Genomic DNA, 14,165 nt, shown 5'->3' with positions numbered 1-14,165 from the left:
ATAAATTAACATTTCCATCTCACATATTGCAAATCACTTTGTAGAACACTGCTTTAAGATATTAGTCTAGGCAGCAGATTATACACTCAGAGATCAATAATTTTGTGGCTCATTGCTTAAACTTTCAAACACAGGCAATTCTATACCTAAGCCATCAATGATAGAAATGCGTTTCACTGCTTATGCCAGGGGCGTTTGACCCCAGGGGCGATTTAATTGCACAGGGACAGTTAAGATTAAAAGCTATCGATAGCTTCCAAAACGGCCCTGTCAACCTGTCAAAAGAATTGCTAAATCCACAACAGTGCATCTTTGTTTTCCTTTTACAACAGAAGGGTGAGGGAGGAGGTCATACCCAAATTGAAAATTACCTCCACCGAATCTCACCTTGTCCCACTTCCTCAGTATCCCTTTTTCATATTTAGAGATGTCAACAGTTGACAGGCCCTGGGGAGAGAACTGGGGCCTGAGCATGCTCAGTAGACTGCCACTTTCTGTGCTTGCAGAGAGCTTCCCTTGGCACAGCAGCTAGCGCTAGACCTGAAGGCAGCCGGCTTGTGCGCAGCTGCTGCTCCTCGCTGGAAAGCCGATCGCTGCTTAGCGCCTGGCTTTGGATCCTCAGTAGCAGCTGAGCAGCCAGGGAGCCTGAGTATGCACCAGCTGAAGCTTGTGCAGGCGCCGTGCCTGCGGATCCTTCTCCTTCTCCTTCTCTTCCTCCGGTGCCCACGTGCCCGCAGTCCTTAAAACAGCTGCTCGGATGATAGAGCAGAAATGACGGGTTCCGGATCCCGATTAACCGGAGGGGCCAGTGAGAGACCCAGAGAAGGAAGGGGTGTCGCGCCCAGAGTAAAGCGACTCTCGCCGAGCACTCGTGATCATGTTTTCTCATGATCACATTGCCTCACTTCTTGGGACTCTGGGGTCCCCTGCTCACGACCTGCGGAAGACAGTTACAGCAGTGACTAGGCTCGCACACTGCTTTCACCGCAGGTAAGGCGAGCGTCTCTGTTTGGTTAACTTAGAGGGTTGGCAGATCTCAGAGGGATGGTTAAAGGGCCTTTTAACTATTGATGATATTCCCACAGCAGCGTTACTAGTTTGTTCCTAAGGGAGACTGACGAAGGGATCTTTCTAGGATTAAAAATAAAATAAAATAAATAAAAAGAAACCCTTTCTGATTGAGATTGAACACCGCATTCTTGTTCCTTTTGACTTAAATCTCTTTGGACTCCACGGCTGACCAACCACCTTCATAGAATCTTGCCTTGACTCTGCCATTTAACTTTCCATTTGCAAGATCAGGTTAAAGGTAATTTATTATTTTTAAAAATGAAGTTTACTTTTTTTTTTTTTTAAGGAAAGGAACTTCATGCAATACAGGCAAACTGATTAAAACAAAACAAAACAACAAACAAACAAACAAACAAAAACCCAAACCCTCTAAATAATTACCATCTCAGCCAAAAAGAAAGCAGCTGCTATAAGGTTCGACATTAACTTGGTCAGTACTGAACTGAGGCAGACTGTGTACATACTGCACTCATCTGACGTTTTTATTGCTGTCAAAAAGTGTCCAGGATTTATTTCTAAGAAATAAGCACATAACTTTGTGTAATATTATCATTCATTCTGCGAATATCGTGCAAATCAGGCTCTCCACAGGAGACATCAGCTGAAAAGTGAAGGGCCATTTTCCAAATGCAGTTAGGGGTGTGTGTGTGTGTGTGTGTGTGTGTGTGTGTGTGTGTGTGTTGGAAACTGTGGAATCAGATTTCCAGATGGCTCTTCATGTAAGGAAAGCAGGAGAATGGTGGGCTTTTGAAACTTAAACCTAAAGTTTTTGAATACAATTAAACACACATTTCCAAAGAAAATGCATCCAAATGGCCATTTAATTGCAGCTGCAACCTCCATTGCTGTCAGTTTGCCTGGATGTTTGCAAAGAAGTACTCTGCATGCCAATGATGTGAGGATATAGCTTTGTGAGTATTACCTCATCTTCAGCAACCCGAGCTGTCTGCCAGGAAGATGCCTTCTTCCAACTTTGACATTAACTGTCTTTCACTCTTACTTAAAAGATAAGCATTAATAACTTACCCAAAATAGTTACTTACTGCTCTTAGATCTCAAAGGATTAGAGTGTTTTGTTTTGTTTTTGTTTTTGTTTTTTTTTCCTATCGAAGCTAAAACAAAAAGAAAAACTCCGGAAGATAAAGAGGGAGCAAACCACCGCATGGCCTCATGTGTCTCGTGTCTCTCAGTGGTTAGTAGTTGGAGAAAAGTTGGACTTTGTGGGCAAGGCTTTGAAAGTCTTTATGAAAATGTCTGCTAGCACTTAGGATGCGTTCCTTTGTGGGCACATATAACCGGTAACCAGTGACCCTGTCACTCTTGGAACAATCAGCTGTTGCTTGAACACCCGCTTTATTACGGAACTGACGCCCCCCCCCCCCCCCCCCCCCACGCCCCCACCTCCATAAGCACTTGCTCTTCTCCACAGCCGATCTATACAAGTTGTGAACACGGACCTGACACATGAAATTAAGGCATGTAGATGAGGCCAGGGAGGTGTGTCTCGGCCTTGAAAGGGGCCAATTAAGGATAATGATGGCAGCCAGTCAACACTGTGTGACAAAGCTAGATGAAAAGGGACACAAAGCACAAACTTGAGCACCTTGCCTCTAGGGAGGGGGCTAAAGCTCCCTGTTTCTAGTTTGTTCTGAAATAGAAGACCCTAACTGCATTGAATTAAGCGGGTTAATTGCACAAAAGCAAGATAGCTCTTTATAGCTTGGTTTCCCTGGAGACCCATACCACCTTCCTCCTCCTCTTCATTACCATTATTATTATTATTGTTATTATTATTACTATTATTAATTAAATACACAGGTAATACCATTAGAAACAGCCCCACTATGAGTGCTCTGCTTACCTGTGACCCTACAAAAGCCACCAGGAATCCCCTGTTAAGCCTGCCCTGCTTACCTGTGACCCTACAAAAGCCACCAGGAATCCCCTGTTAAGCCTGCCCTCTGACTTGCTCACACTGTAGATCTCCAAGGTCTCCATTCACAAGTCTCTCTGTGCAGTTAACATTAGCCATGCCCTTTTCAGAAGCCCCCAATGGCCTAATACTTACTTGAGAAAACAGCAACCACAAAATAAAACAAAACAAAAAGCCATCCATCTCCCCGACCCTTGCCTTGGCTAGTCTTTTCTCTCTGTGGGGAGATGGCATTTGGAAAGTGTGTTTCTAAGTCCTTACTTAGAAGTAACTGTCCCGAGTGTAGTTTGACATGTACCGCCCTGTTAAACTCCCTTGTAAGCAGTCACCTGGAATATCTTCATCAAGAAGAAAGCTAGCCGAGTGGCGGTGGCCGCGGCGGCTACGATGCACGCCTGTAATCCCAGCACTTGGGAGGCAGAGGCAGGTGGATCTCTGTGAGTTCGAGGGCAGCCTGGTCTACAGAGCTAGTCCAGGTCAGGCTCCAAAGCTACAGAGAAACCCTGTCTTGAAAAACCAAAAAAAAAAAAAAAAAAAAAAAAGCAGAAGAAAACTATAAAGTTATTTGCGTATTCGAATGTGCAGGATAGAGTGTTTTGGGCTCACTCTCTCCTCTTTCTCCATCTCTTAATTGGGACACAGGAGGAGGAGTCAAACTGTGCAATGCAAGTCTTGGTGCTTTCCATTTTAAAGATTGTGAAACTGGTCAGGCAGGGCTAGTCCAATCTCCTTTTTTACTGAGTTCCATCCTGATTGGGCACCATCAGTGTATCTCCAAAACCACGCAGGAAGGGGATGAGGTTTCTTACAGTGAGTTAAGCTGTGAGGCAATGCCTGGTGTGGATTTCATTTTCTCTTAGCAATTCAATAGGACTAGACAGATCACCAGTCCTAACACATCTAAGAGCACGCTTTCCTTGCCCTTCGTTGTGTGCGAATGTGTGCCTGCCTCTATTATTTCTGTTTTTTGAGATGCACTTAACCAGTGCTTAGTATTTGTACAAAATTTACCTGTGGCCTGTTCATTCTCAAATCCTGGACAAGAAAATAGCCAAGGGGTTTCATTAGACATCTTTGTGAATAACAGTGTTTTGGTTTTTTTTTTCCATTAATGAAGTCTAGGTCTTTCAAGACTAAGCCCCCCATCAGGTGTTTTCAGTCAATTTAAAGGAGCTAATCAATTACATTTGTATAACATTCAAGGTTTTAGTCCTGGTTCTTTGCTGGCTCATTTTCAATTGAATGAAGGAATTTTCTATTGCTTGGATGACCCCCTAGTTTTCATCTTAGTGATTTAAAAAAAGATAACTGTCTCTATGCAGAATGAGAAGTAAATGTTAACAGGAATCTAGGCAAGAAACCTGAAATATCCAATGAAGTCTAGGATTGATATACTCATGTCCAAATTTGCCAAGGTGTCCATGCCATCCTAAAGAATGTTGTTAGCTCCAGTCAGGATTTTCAGATTGCCACTTCTGGGAATATAGCCTGAGAACACAGATACACGCTGAGCTTTAAGAAAGCCTGGCCCTGGTTCTCTGTGGCATTATTTGGTCAAGTAGCCAAGCAAGGGAAGATAAGTGTAGGTCATGGTTAGCATCTTTCAGACATTCTAGTCCTCTCAGAGTCTGAATATTTGGACTTTCTTAGAGCTGTGAAGAGTATAGCTTTATACAGGTTCCCAGGAGCACCACCCCCATGAGCCCACCCCAATGCACAGCAGGAACTGGAGGGTTGATCTAGGAGTAGAGTTAAAAACAGGGAACATAGTCCTGTGGCTTTTTGTTTGTTTTGCCTTTGTTATAAAGATGCTTTGTTACATACAGCAGAGTTCACTGAAGAATATAGTGTATCCATAATAGAATCAATCTGTGTGTCTTAAATAGACAGTGTTAGCAATGTGTGTAAGCAGGGTGAAGGGGTAAGGCCCACAGTGTGCAAGACACAAAGATGTAGGAGACCAGGCCAGTCATGCACTGCAAAAACTGAATTTCTATTTTTTTTTCAATTTAAAAAAAAATTGAAAATTTCATACCTGATTACTGTATTTACATTTTCCACCCTCTGCCTCCTCCCCACAGCAGCTCCTCATTGTATTTCCCACTCCCTCTCAAATTCAAACCTGTAGATGTATCCGGCTTGTTAAATAAGAAACACAGAACCGATTGCAGAGTTAAACCACGAGGTCAGAGCAAAAGCGGAAAACCTTACCCTTCACTGCTTCTGCGGTTCCTCCTCTCCGCAAGAGACCTACTTCTGTGCGTCCTGTCTATTTAAAGACTTTCTGTTCTGTTTTCTCATTGGTTGTAAACCCAGCCACATGACCTCCTTGTCACTGCCTGTTTGTACAGACCTCCAGGTCGTCTATGGTTGGTATTGAGATTAAAGGCGTGTGTCTGCCATGCTGGCTGTGTCCTTGAACACACAGAGATCCGCCTAGCTCTGCCTCCCAAGTGCTGGGATTAAAGGCGTGCCCCACTACTGCTCGGCTTCTGCTCTGGCTTGCTCTGACCTCAAGGCAACTTTATTGACATACAAATAAAATCACATTTCAATACAAATAAAATATCACTATACAAACCTTCTCTAATTACATTGTTACATGTATGGATACACACACATACACACAACCTACTGCATTCATTTAGTGTTTCTTGTATGTAAGTGTATATACTTGGGATGGGATAATCTATCAGGGAACTTTTTCCTAGAGAAAAATTGACTCTCACTCAGCAGCCATTAATTGCCTGCAGCACTTCATCTATGAGAGGGATCTTGTGAATTTTCCTCCATTTATATTGGCATGTTAATTGGTGATACCATAATGCAGGTCTTATTTAGGCAACCATATAGTTGAGATTTCATGGATGAAGCTTCCTTTTCATGTTGAAACGAAATTTGTAAGTACATGCATAGAAGTGGAAAATGTTATACTGAGTGAGGTAACGCAGACCCAGCAAGACAGGTACAGCATGTTCTCTCCTCCTTGTGGGTCTTAGTTCTGGGTCTTTAGGTTTGAGTATATAACCTGAGGTAACCAAAGAAGCCAGAGAAGTAGAAAAGGATCATGGGAAATGGGGAGGAGACTGGAGTTTTAGGGCACAGTGGAATTCACTGGAGTATTTCACATTTGCAAGTGTGGTGGCTGCGTGAAGGAATAATGCACACAGTAGGACTGAGAGAGAAGTTATGCAGTTAAAACTAATGCTCTGTAGGTATTGTCATGTCTGGATTGTTGCTTATTAGCAGTTTGTATTTTCAAGCTCGACTGACTTTTCACACAACTTATTTTATGAAATAAGTGTGCACTGGTTTGTCTCCAGGTATCTAAAATTCAACAGCCATGACAGAGCACAGTTTGTATTGGTAACCCAAGCTATTCTTCATATTGCATTTTCTGTCTCAGGAGTTGCAACCTCTTTTGTTTGGTTTTGGTTTATGAGACTGGCCTTGAACTTAGGACCCTTGGAGCAAAGGCTCCCAAGTGTTGTAATTGTGAGTGTGCACCAGCCCACTCATCTAGGAGTCTTACTTTTTTTCTTTTCTTTTTTTTTTTTTTTAATTTTTATTTTCCAGTCAGGGCTTCTCTGTGTAACCCCGGCTGTCCTAGAACTCACTCTGTAGATCAGACTGGCCCTGACCTCACAGAGATCCACCTGCCTCTACCTCCTGAGTGCTGGGATTAAAAGGCCCCTCACCACTTTCCAAAAGAAAAGGAAGAGGATTCGTCCAGAGACAGGGGATCTATGGAAATTCAGAAAGACCATGCATAAACATCTCTCCCTTTTATTCTACAAGTCTTTGCTTTAGTTCAATCAACCCTTGACTGTTTGCTGTGATAAACACTATCCTGGAATGGTCCCTGTTGACATTTGATATCAAAGTTCCCCCACAGGCTTAGATTGTTCCTCAGTGGGAGGCACCGTCTGGGAGGTTTTACAACCCCTAGGAGTTGGAACCCAGCTGGAGGAAATAAGCTGCTGAGGTGCAGACCTTTCGGGTCTGAGCTCCACATCTGGCCCTGGTCTCTGTCTGTTTTCTAATCTGAAAGATCTGAGTCAAAGCCACATGCTCCTGTGACCACTGACCACACCACCATGGACTGTGCCCTCAGAAGCCACAAGCCAAAACGAATCCTTTCTTCCTTAAGTTGCTTCTGTTCAGGGTTTTGATCGCAGTAATAAGAAAAGTAACTAACACAATCCCCTATTGTGTCCTCTGTGTTTGAGGACAGCAATCCCTGTTATGTCCTCTGTGTTTAAGGACAGCAATCCCCTGTTACGTCCTCTGTGTTTGAGGACAGTTTCCTTTCCTTTCCTTTCTTAAGCTTGGTCTTGGCAGTTTTAACTTATTTAATACCACATATCTACACAACTCTCAACTTCTCAGATGTACGAGATCCATCTCAGTTTATCCTAGTTTTCTGTCTTCTCTTTCTTCCTTTTTTTCTTTCTTTCTTTTTTTGGAGCTGAGGACCGAACCCGGGGCCTTGTGCTTGCTAGGCAAGCGCTCTACCACTGAGCTAAATCCCCTACCGTCTTCTCTTTCTTTTAAGAGCTCCTTTCAGACTTCCTCGACATTGAGCTGTAAGCCCCTGCACCTGCTATTTCCTCCAGCTAGATTTCTTTTGTTTTTAAACTTTTGTCTACAAGTGGCATAATCCTACCCACGGATTCCAACTCAGGCCTAATGTCATCTTTTTTGTGACTACCAGAGCTTGGTGCTATCATATCCTCACCTGTAGAACAACATGATCAATATGAAAGCGTTGTTCCTAAGTGTTTAAAGGCTTGTCTTCTATTGGACCCCCGTCAATGTGACTTCCGGTTCGATGTTTGGTTCTATGCACGTGGATGTACCTAACTGGTACTTTATTGGTTAAAAAGTGACACGTAGACAAATGACATTTAGTACCTCTTTTGTTTGTTTGTTTGTTTGTTTTTCGAGATAGGGTTTCTCTCCGTAGCTTTGGAGCCTGTCCTGGACTAGCTCTGTAGACCAGGCTGGCCTGGAACTCACAGAGATTCGCCTGCCTCTGCCTCCAGAGTGCTGGGATTACAGGCGTGCGCGACCACCACCGCCCGGCCAGTACCTCCTTCTTTAGAGTCGATCCTTAAAGCAGCTTCCAGACTAGAGACGTTTGTGCTCACAAGAGAGTGCTCATTTCTTGCGGTGAGTCTGTTACGTTTTGCTCTGTTTCTGTGTTTCTTCCCGGGCTGTTCCGGATTATTTTCTTACACTTAGGAGTTGGATGAGTTAGAGTCCTGGGGCCCAGTCTGGCCTGATAGCTCGTTTGGTGACTGAAGGTGTCATCAGAACTAATGGCTTCCGTTCTCTTCTGGACTGTATGGGATATGTTTGAAGGTTTGTGACAGAACCCATAGGAGCTGTAAAGAACAAAATACTGAAGTCGGAGCTGAAGTTCTCTGACCTTTGCTGTGACCCGAGGAAGGAGCTGCAAGCTAAGATCGGGGTAGCAAATGTGATGACTGTAAGGACATTTTCAAAGTGGCAGCTGCTAGGCCCTTTTACGGAGTAATAAATACTAATGTTCATGTTGATTGTGAATACAGAAAGAAAAAAAAACAAGCTGGAGCATGATCTGATAGCTTTTTGTTATTATAATTACCTAAGGGCTTGTAGCATCATCCCCTTTGTCCCCTTGGGCCTGAAGGGTCCCTAATTTAGCATGCCCGAGTGATGATCTGCTTTGCATGAGGAATCAGTTCTCAGCTGGCTCTGGTCAACAGGTGCCATTCTCAGAAGCATAGTTTAGAAGAGTGGTTTACAGCTCTAAGCTATATTTCAGAATCACCTTGGGAGTTTAAAAAAGTTGTTTTCTAAAAATGATCATAAGGCTCTCCTTGGCCGGACTTTCCAAGTCTGAAGCTCCATGGATGTCCTGCATTTTAAAAAGAATGATCTTAAGGTGGTGGTTCAACCTTACTAATGCTGCAACCCTTCCATATACTTCTTCATGTTGTGATGACTCCTTACCGTAAAATTATTTTCATTGCTTTCATAACTGTCATTTTGCTACTGTTATGAATTGAAATGTAAAATATTTTTGGAGATGTTTGCCAAGGGGTCTTAACCCACAGGTAAAAACAGCTACTCTGAAGTATGATTGGCTTGCTTTTTGAACTATCTTTTATGTAGGTTTTGTCTCTGGTGTGTCTGAGATGTTTTGACTATAGGTTTGGCTGTAGGTTTGAAGTGACAATTTGGTAGGGATTTCATTACATTATTAATTTTAGGAAAAAACTTTAAACTGGAGTTTTGTTTACAGAGTGGCTGCTAGGTTTGTCAGAGAACTGCAATATTACCATCAGCTGAAAGGTATGCCATGGTCAGCAACACAAGAGTCTTTCCACATTTCATAGTGAATTTAGTAAGGGTGAAGCTGGAAACCTATGTTGGGTTCTGTGTGTGAAACTCCTTTCCCCTCTTCCTGGAAAGGGAGTAAGACTTTCTCCAGAAGGGGACACGAGTGATTCACATTTTCCAATCTTACAGAAAGTTCATAGCCCCAGGTGGTTTCTAAAAGTGGAAATGGCATGGGAGAAGTCTTTCTTGATTCCTCCTACACTGCTAATGGGAGAAATCACCTGTTCTCTAAACAGTTAAAAGTCCTGTGCTCTGTGTGTGCTTTTGCTTGGAGATTAGTTTCCAGCCTCTACCACTTTACTAAACTGACGGTTAAAGTGTCTTTATTTGTATGTGCATGTATGTGGGGTTCACATATGTATGCAGGTGCACAAGTATACATGTGCAAGCTAGAGGTAGATGCTGTGTGTTCTCCTTTCTAGGTGTTTATCTTATTTTTGAGATAGCATCTCTTGATGAGCCTGGAGCTCACTGTTTTGGCTAGGTTAGCTGGTACCTAATCCCCCAGGATCTGCTTCTCCCCTACCCCAACCCCAAAGCTGGACAGTGTCACTGTCTGTACACAGTTCTTGTGAATCCAAATTGAAGTTTTCAACACTTGTGAAGCACTTTACCCACTGGGGCATCTCCCAGCCATCACTTTAATTTCTTTTGTCGCTATTTGTATTCCTTTGAAGCTGAGTATTATGCCAGGATACAAATAAGGAAAAACAACAATGAAATAAGCAATGTAGAAATACCAATTCCTTAATGTGTTGGCAACCAGCATAGTGACTGACAAGTGTGAACCACATCCAAAGCTCCCAAGTTCTGGGTATGAAGAGCTAGCATTTCTGACATGCTGGAACCTGTATAATTTTTTTAAAAATATTGCTCTTAAAAGTCTAGGAATAATTACTGAAACTTTTTTTTATAGATTGCTGAATCTATATGACTAAATAACTACCAACTCTCTAGGTATGTAATTCTATACTATGAATCATGATTGTTGGTTATAGTGTATAAATATAAGCTTGACAAACGGTTGAACGAGAACAATGATCTATAGATTGGAAGGGCTCATGTATTAAGTGCATTTGGGTTTATTCAAGTTTTGACTTAGCTGGTTTCAATGAACATTTACATGTTTTCTTGGGCGTTTCATGAAGATTAAAAGGGTTATTTGGAAGCTGTTGTTAAGGTAAACCTGTTGTTCTCTTCTAGTACATGGATGTCACTCACACTTGACTTCCTTTTGCTCCACAAAGAGGGGCTTTTCTTCCTTAGGGCTTCCTTGGGAAGGGGACTTATGGCATTTCTGTGTTGTCTCAGTTAGACTCATTCTCATGCATTATTGAAGTCCACCTGCCTTGGCCCCTCTAGCTGGGACAGACACACACCAAAACACTTGCTTCTTCAGGAGTTTGTGGTTTCTAGGAAGCTGTAGTGCCCAGAGCAATCACAGAGCAAAAGAGAATATTAATTCATTATTGTTACTCTGAATGTGGCTGCAAGATTTTGTTGTTGTTGTTCTTGTTTGTGTGGAGTTATATTTTTTGTTTGTTTTGAGACATGGTATCATTATGTAGCCTTGGCTGCCCAGGAACTAGTTATGTAGATCAGAAGGATGTCCAGAGATCCACCTGCCTCTGCCTCTGCCTCTTAAGAACCTAGATTAAAGGTGTGTACCCTCATATCCAGCTATGTTGGTGCAATCTTTTTTTTTTTTTTGTATGTGGAGCTGAGGATCGAACCCAGGGCCTTGCCATTGCTAGGCAAGCACTCTACCACTGAGCTAAATCCCCAACCCCTGTTGGTGCAATCTTAAGCAAACTCATCTATAAGTGCAAGATTCAGTGAACTACTCACCTGGAAGAACTGATTAAAATATTGTGATTAAGTCATCACTATTTACCTATTATAATCAAATTTCTGAGTCAAGGAGTTATAGTTCCCTTTGATAGGCTAGGCCAATGCCAAAGGTGTAGATCTGAGCACCCTCTTTGCTTAGAGAACAAAATTGTGACTTTTGCTTTGTGTTCTACTCATAGGGGGTATTTTAGGCCATTGAGTTTCTTGGTGAATTGGCTTTTACTTAAGCATAGATGCACTCTGTCCTTGGTTTAACGCTTTGCTCTTGCTTTCTTAAGATTCTTAATATATATTATTAACAAGGAACTCTGCACTTTTATTTTGAATACTGCCCATAAGTAATGGAGTTATTTTGCCCATATTAACTTTTTTAATTTATCTTCAGTTTCCTGTAGAGTTTCAGTATGATGCCTATTGGACAAATGAATGAGTCTTTCTCTTACTGAAAGCAAAATGAAGTATCTACCATTGCTTCTGCATTGTTATAGGTCTATACTTTAGGCCACTGTATTCCCAAGTTGAATTCAGATGAATCCTGACATAATGAGGGACATGGTTGAATGGTGCTTTGGAAGAAGGGACTGAACAAATTTTAAGAAATATAAGTGTGTTTCCTACATATTAGATGGATAGGTAAAATATCTATCTATCTGAATCAGGATTTCTTGAAACTGGACCCACAAATCTATAATAGAAACTCATTAGTTGTGGTTATGCCTGTGTATGAGTTTTAGTCTTCCATTATAAAGATCTGCAAAGGCTGAAGTTCTGTGCCAAGTTATGTGTGAGTTTTGATTGAACAAGAGATTTGTCTAGGTTGTTGCGGGGGATGGGGTGGGGAGGAGGCTTATTATGATACCAAGAGAAATGTAGGATAAAATAGAAAAAGTCCACACCAAGAGTAAATGCAGTTCACTCATGTATGGAATGGTTCTGTGTGAAGAAGTCAGCAAGTCTGCCACTGTCTAACAACTGTTGCTGCATGTCGTTGAGAGAGTTATGATGCACTGTGTAGCTTGTGCTTATAGATGAACTTGGTGATGGTTGGTTTTACAAACCATGTCACTGTATAAAGTACTGGCTTATTGCCAACTACTGTTCTCTTTATTTTTCCCAGATGAGGTAACTAGAGAATATAAACTATGGGATGCCCCTAATGGTCAGCCTACTGCCTTTTTGGTACAATCTTGGCATGGATCTGACCGGAATAAACGGTGTGTGAGGGGGTACTCTGAGGTGAGTTGAGGTTGTGGGTTGGTCTCTCTTTCACAGTATGTAGTGATGGTCACATTGTCCTTCAGAAGGCCACATTGTCCTTCAGAAAGCAAGGGTTATTGAAGAAGTATAGATTATATGCATCTCTTGATGACTGATTTCTTAGAAGATGGAAATGACAATAGAAAATGAAACCTATAACTCTGGGAATGATGAAAATATGCAAAGCTCACTTTCTAAAGGAGAGTGTCTCATCTAGTAAAAGACATGGGAGAAGGAAATTTCAAAAGATTCAGAACCTTCCTGAAATGTGCCTTGCCTAGAGGGAAGGTCATATGCTCAGAGGTGTACATTTGCTGAGCTCAGAAGCAAGAGGGGCTAACATCTAATTCCAAGTCATCATTTCTACCATTATGAAGACTTTTCCAATTGAGGCACAAGGGATTGGTCATAGTGAGTAGAGAGACAGAAAGGATAATGACTAGCAGCAAAGGGTAAGGGTCAAAAGTTACCCGGAAAGAGATTACCATGCTCTGAGTATCTATCCACCATATACATATTAGGTAGTTATACAACCTAGGTACCGGTGATACAGAGGTTGGAAGATAAGAGTAGTCCCCAATTTCATGGAACCTGAATTTTGACAGATCAAGAGAAAGATAATGTAATATTAACACATCATGAAAGGAATGTAATTTAGTATAGCCATTATGGAGAACATACAGAGGTTGCTTGACTTAAAAATAAACTGCCCTATGGTCCAGCAGTTCCACCCCTGGGAATATATCAAAAGATTATACAGCCAGGATGCAAAAAGACATCTATATTCTTGTGTCCATGGTAGCCAAGAAATGGAGTCAGCCAATGTGCTCACCAGCAGGACAAAGAACAGATAGTGTAAACGCACAGTGTGTGACTACTCAGCCTCAAATAAGACAAATCTGTTATGGGCAACAACATGGAAGAGCCCAAACGGACACTAAGTCACGTGAGATAAGCCAGGCACGGGAGAATAAATGCCGCGTAACCTTTAATAGGGGGATCAAAAGGAGCCAAACCCAGAGAAGCAGGGATTGTGCACGGTAGTTGTGAGCAGGCAAAGTTCAGAAAAGAGGATGGGTTGGTGAAATGGCAGCTGAGGAATGGACAACACTAAGCTTGAGAGATCTGTTGTGCATGACGGCAGCGGTAGTCAAGTATAAAATATTAAAGTCGCTAACAGTAGTCTTAAGTATTCTCTCCACAAGGTAAGTGCGAGACAATGCATACGTTCATGAACTTAGATATTCCGTAATGTGTACGTAGCTTGAAACAAGCTGTAAATGATAAATGTATCCAATCTTGTCAATCAAAAATTAGAAAATGAGGGACGGCTAAATGGCTCAGTGGGTAAAAACACTGGCTGCCAAGCCTGACAGCCTGTTAATCCCTGAGGCCCACATGGTGGAAGGAGAGAACTGAGCGCTGAATGTTGCTCTGTGACCTCCACATTCATGTTATGGCATATTCAGACCCATATCTCCTCACATTCATAACATGTAAATAAAACATTAAAATATTAAAATTAGGGAATGTGGCTGAAGGGATGACTCTATGGTAAAGTATTTGTACAAGTGTGGGGACCTGAGTTCAAATCCTCAGAACCCATGTAGAGTTAGGTAGGGTAATACGCATGGAATCGTAGTGCTTCTATGGAGAGATGGGAGAT

The 14,165-nt window shown here is 42.1% G+C and overlaps 1 protein-coding gene across 1 annotated transcript in view; it reads left to right on the top strand.

Annotated features, from left to right (window-relative positions):
• The first annotated feature begins 505 nt into the window (after positions 1-505).
• The window catches only part of Arhgap18 (Rho GTPase activating protein 18), a 215,394-nt gene continuing 201,734 nt past the window's right edge, over positions 506-14,165 (top strand). The window contains exon 1 of the mRNA XM_036168864.1: positions 506-990. Within this exon, the coding sequence (XP_036024757.1) occupies positions 878-990 (113 nt within the window). The 5' untranslated portion in view covers positions 506-877. The remainder of the gene's footprint in view (positions 991-14,165) is intronic.

This window comes from Onychomys torridus, chromosome 19 (genome assembly GCF_903995425.1).
Source record: "Onychomys torridus chromosome 19, mOncTor1.1, whole genome shotgun sequence".
Lineage (NCBI taxonomy): Eukaryota > Metazoa > Chordata > Mammalia > Rodentia > Cricetidae > Onychomys > Onychomys torridus.
The sequence above is the reverse complement of the archived record's forward strand: the minus strand, read 5'-3'. Positions and strand labels throughout refer to the sequence as shown.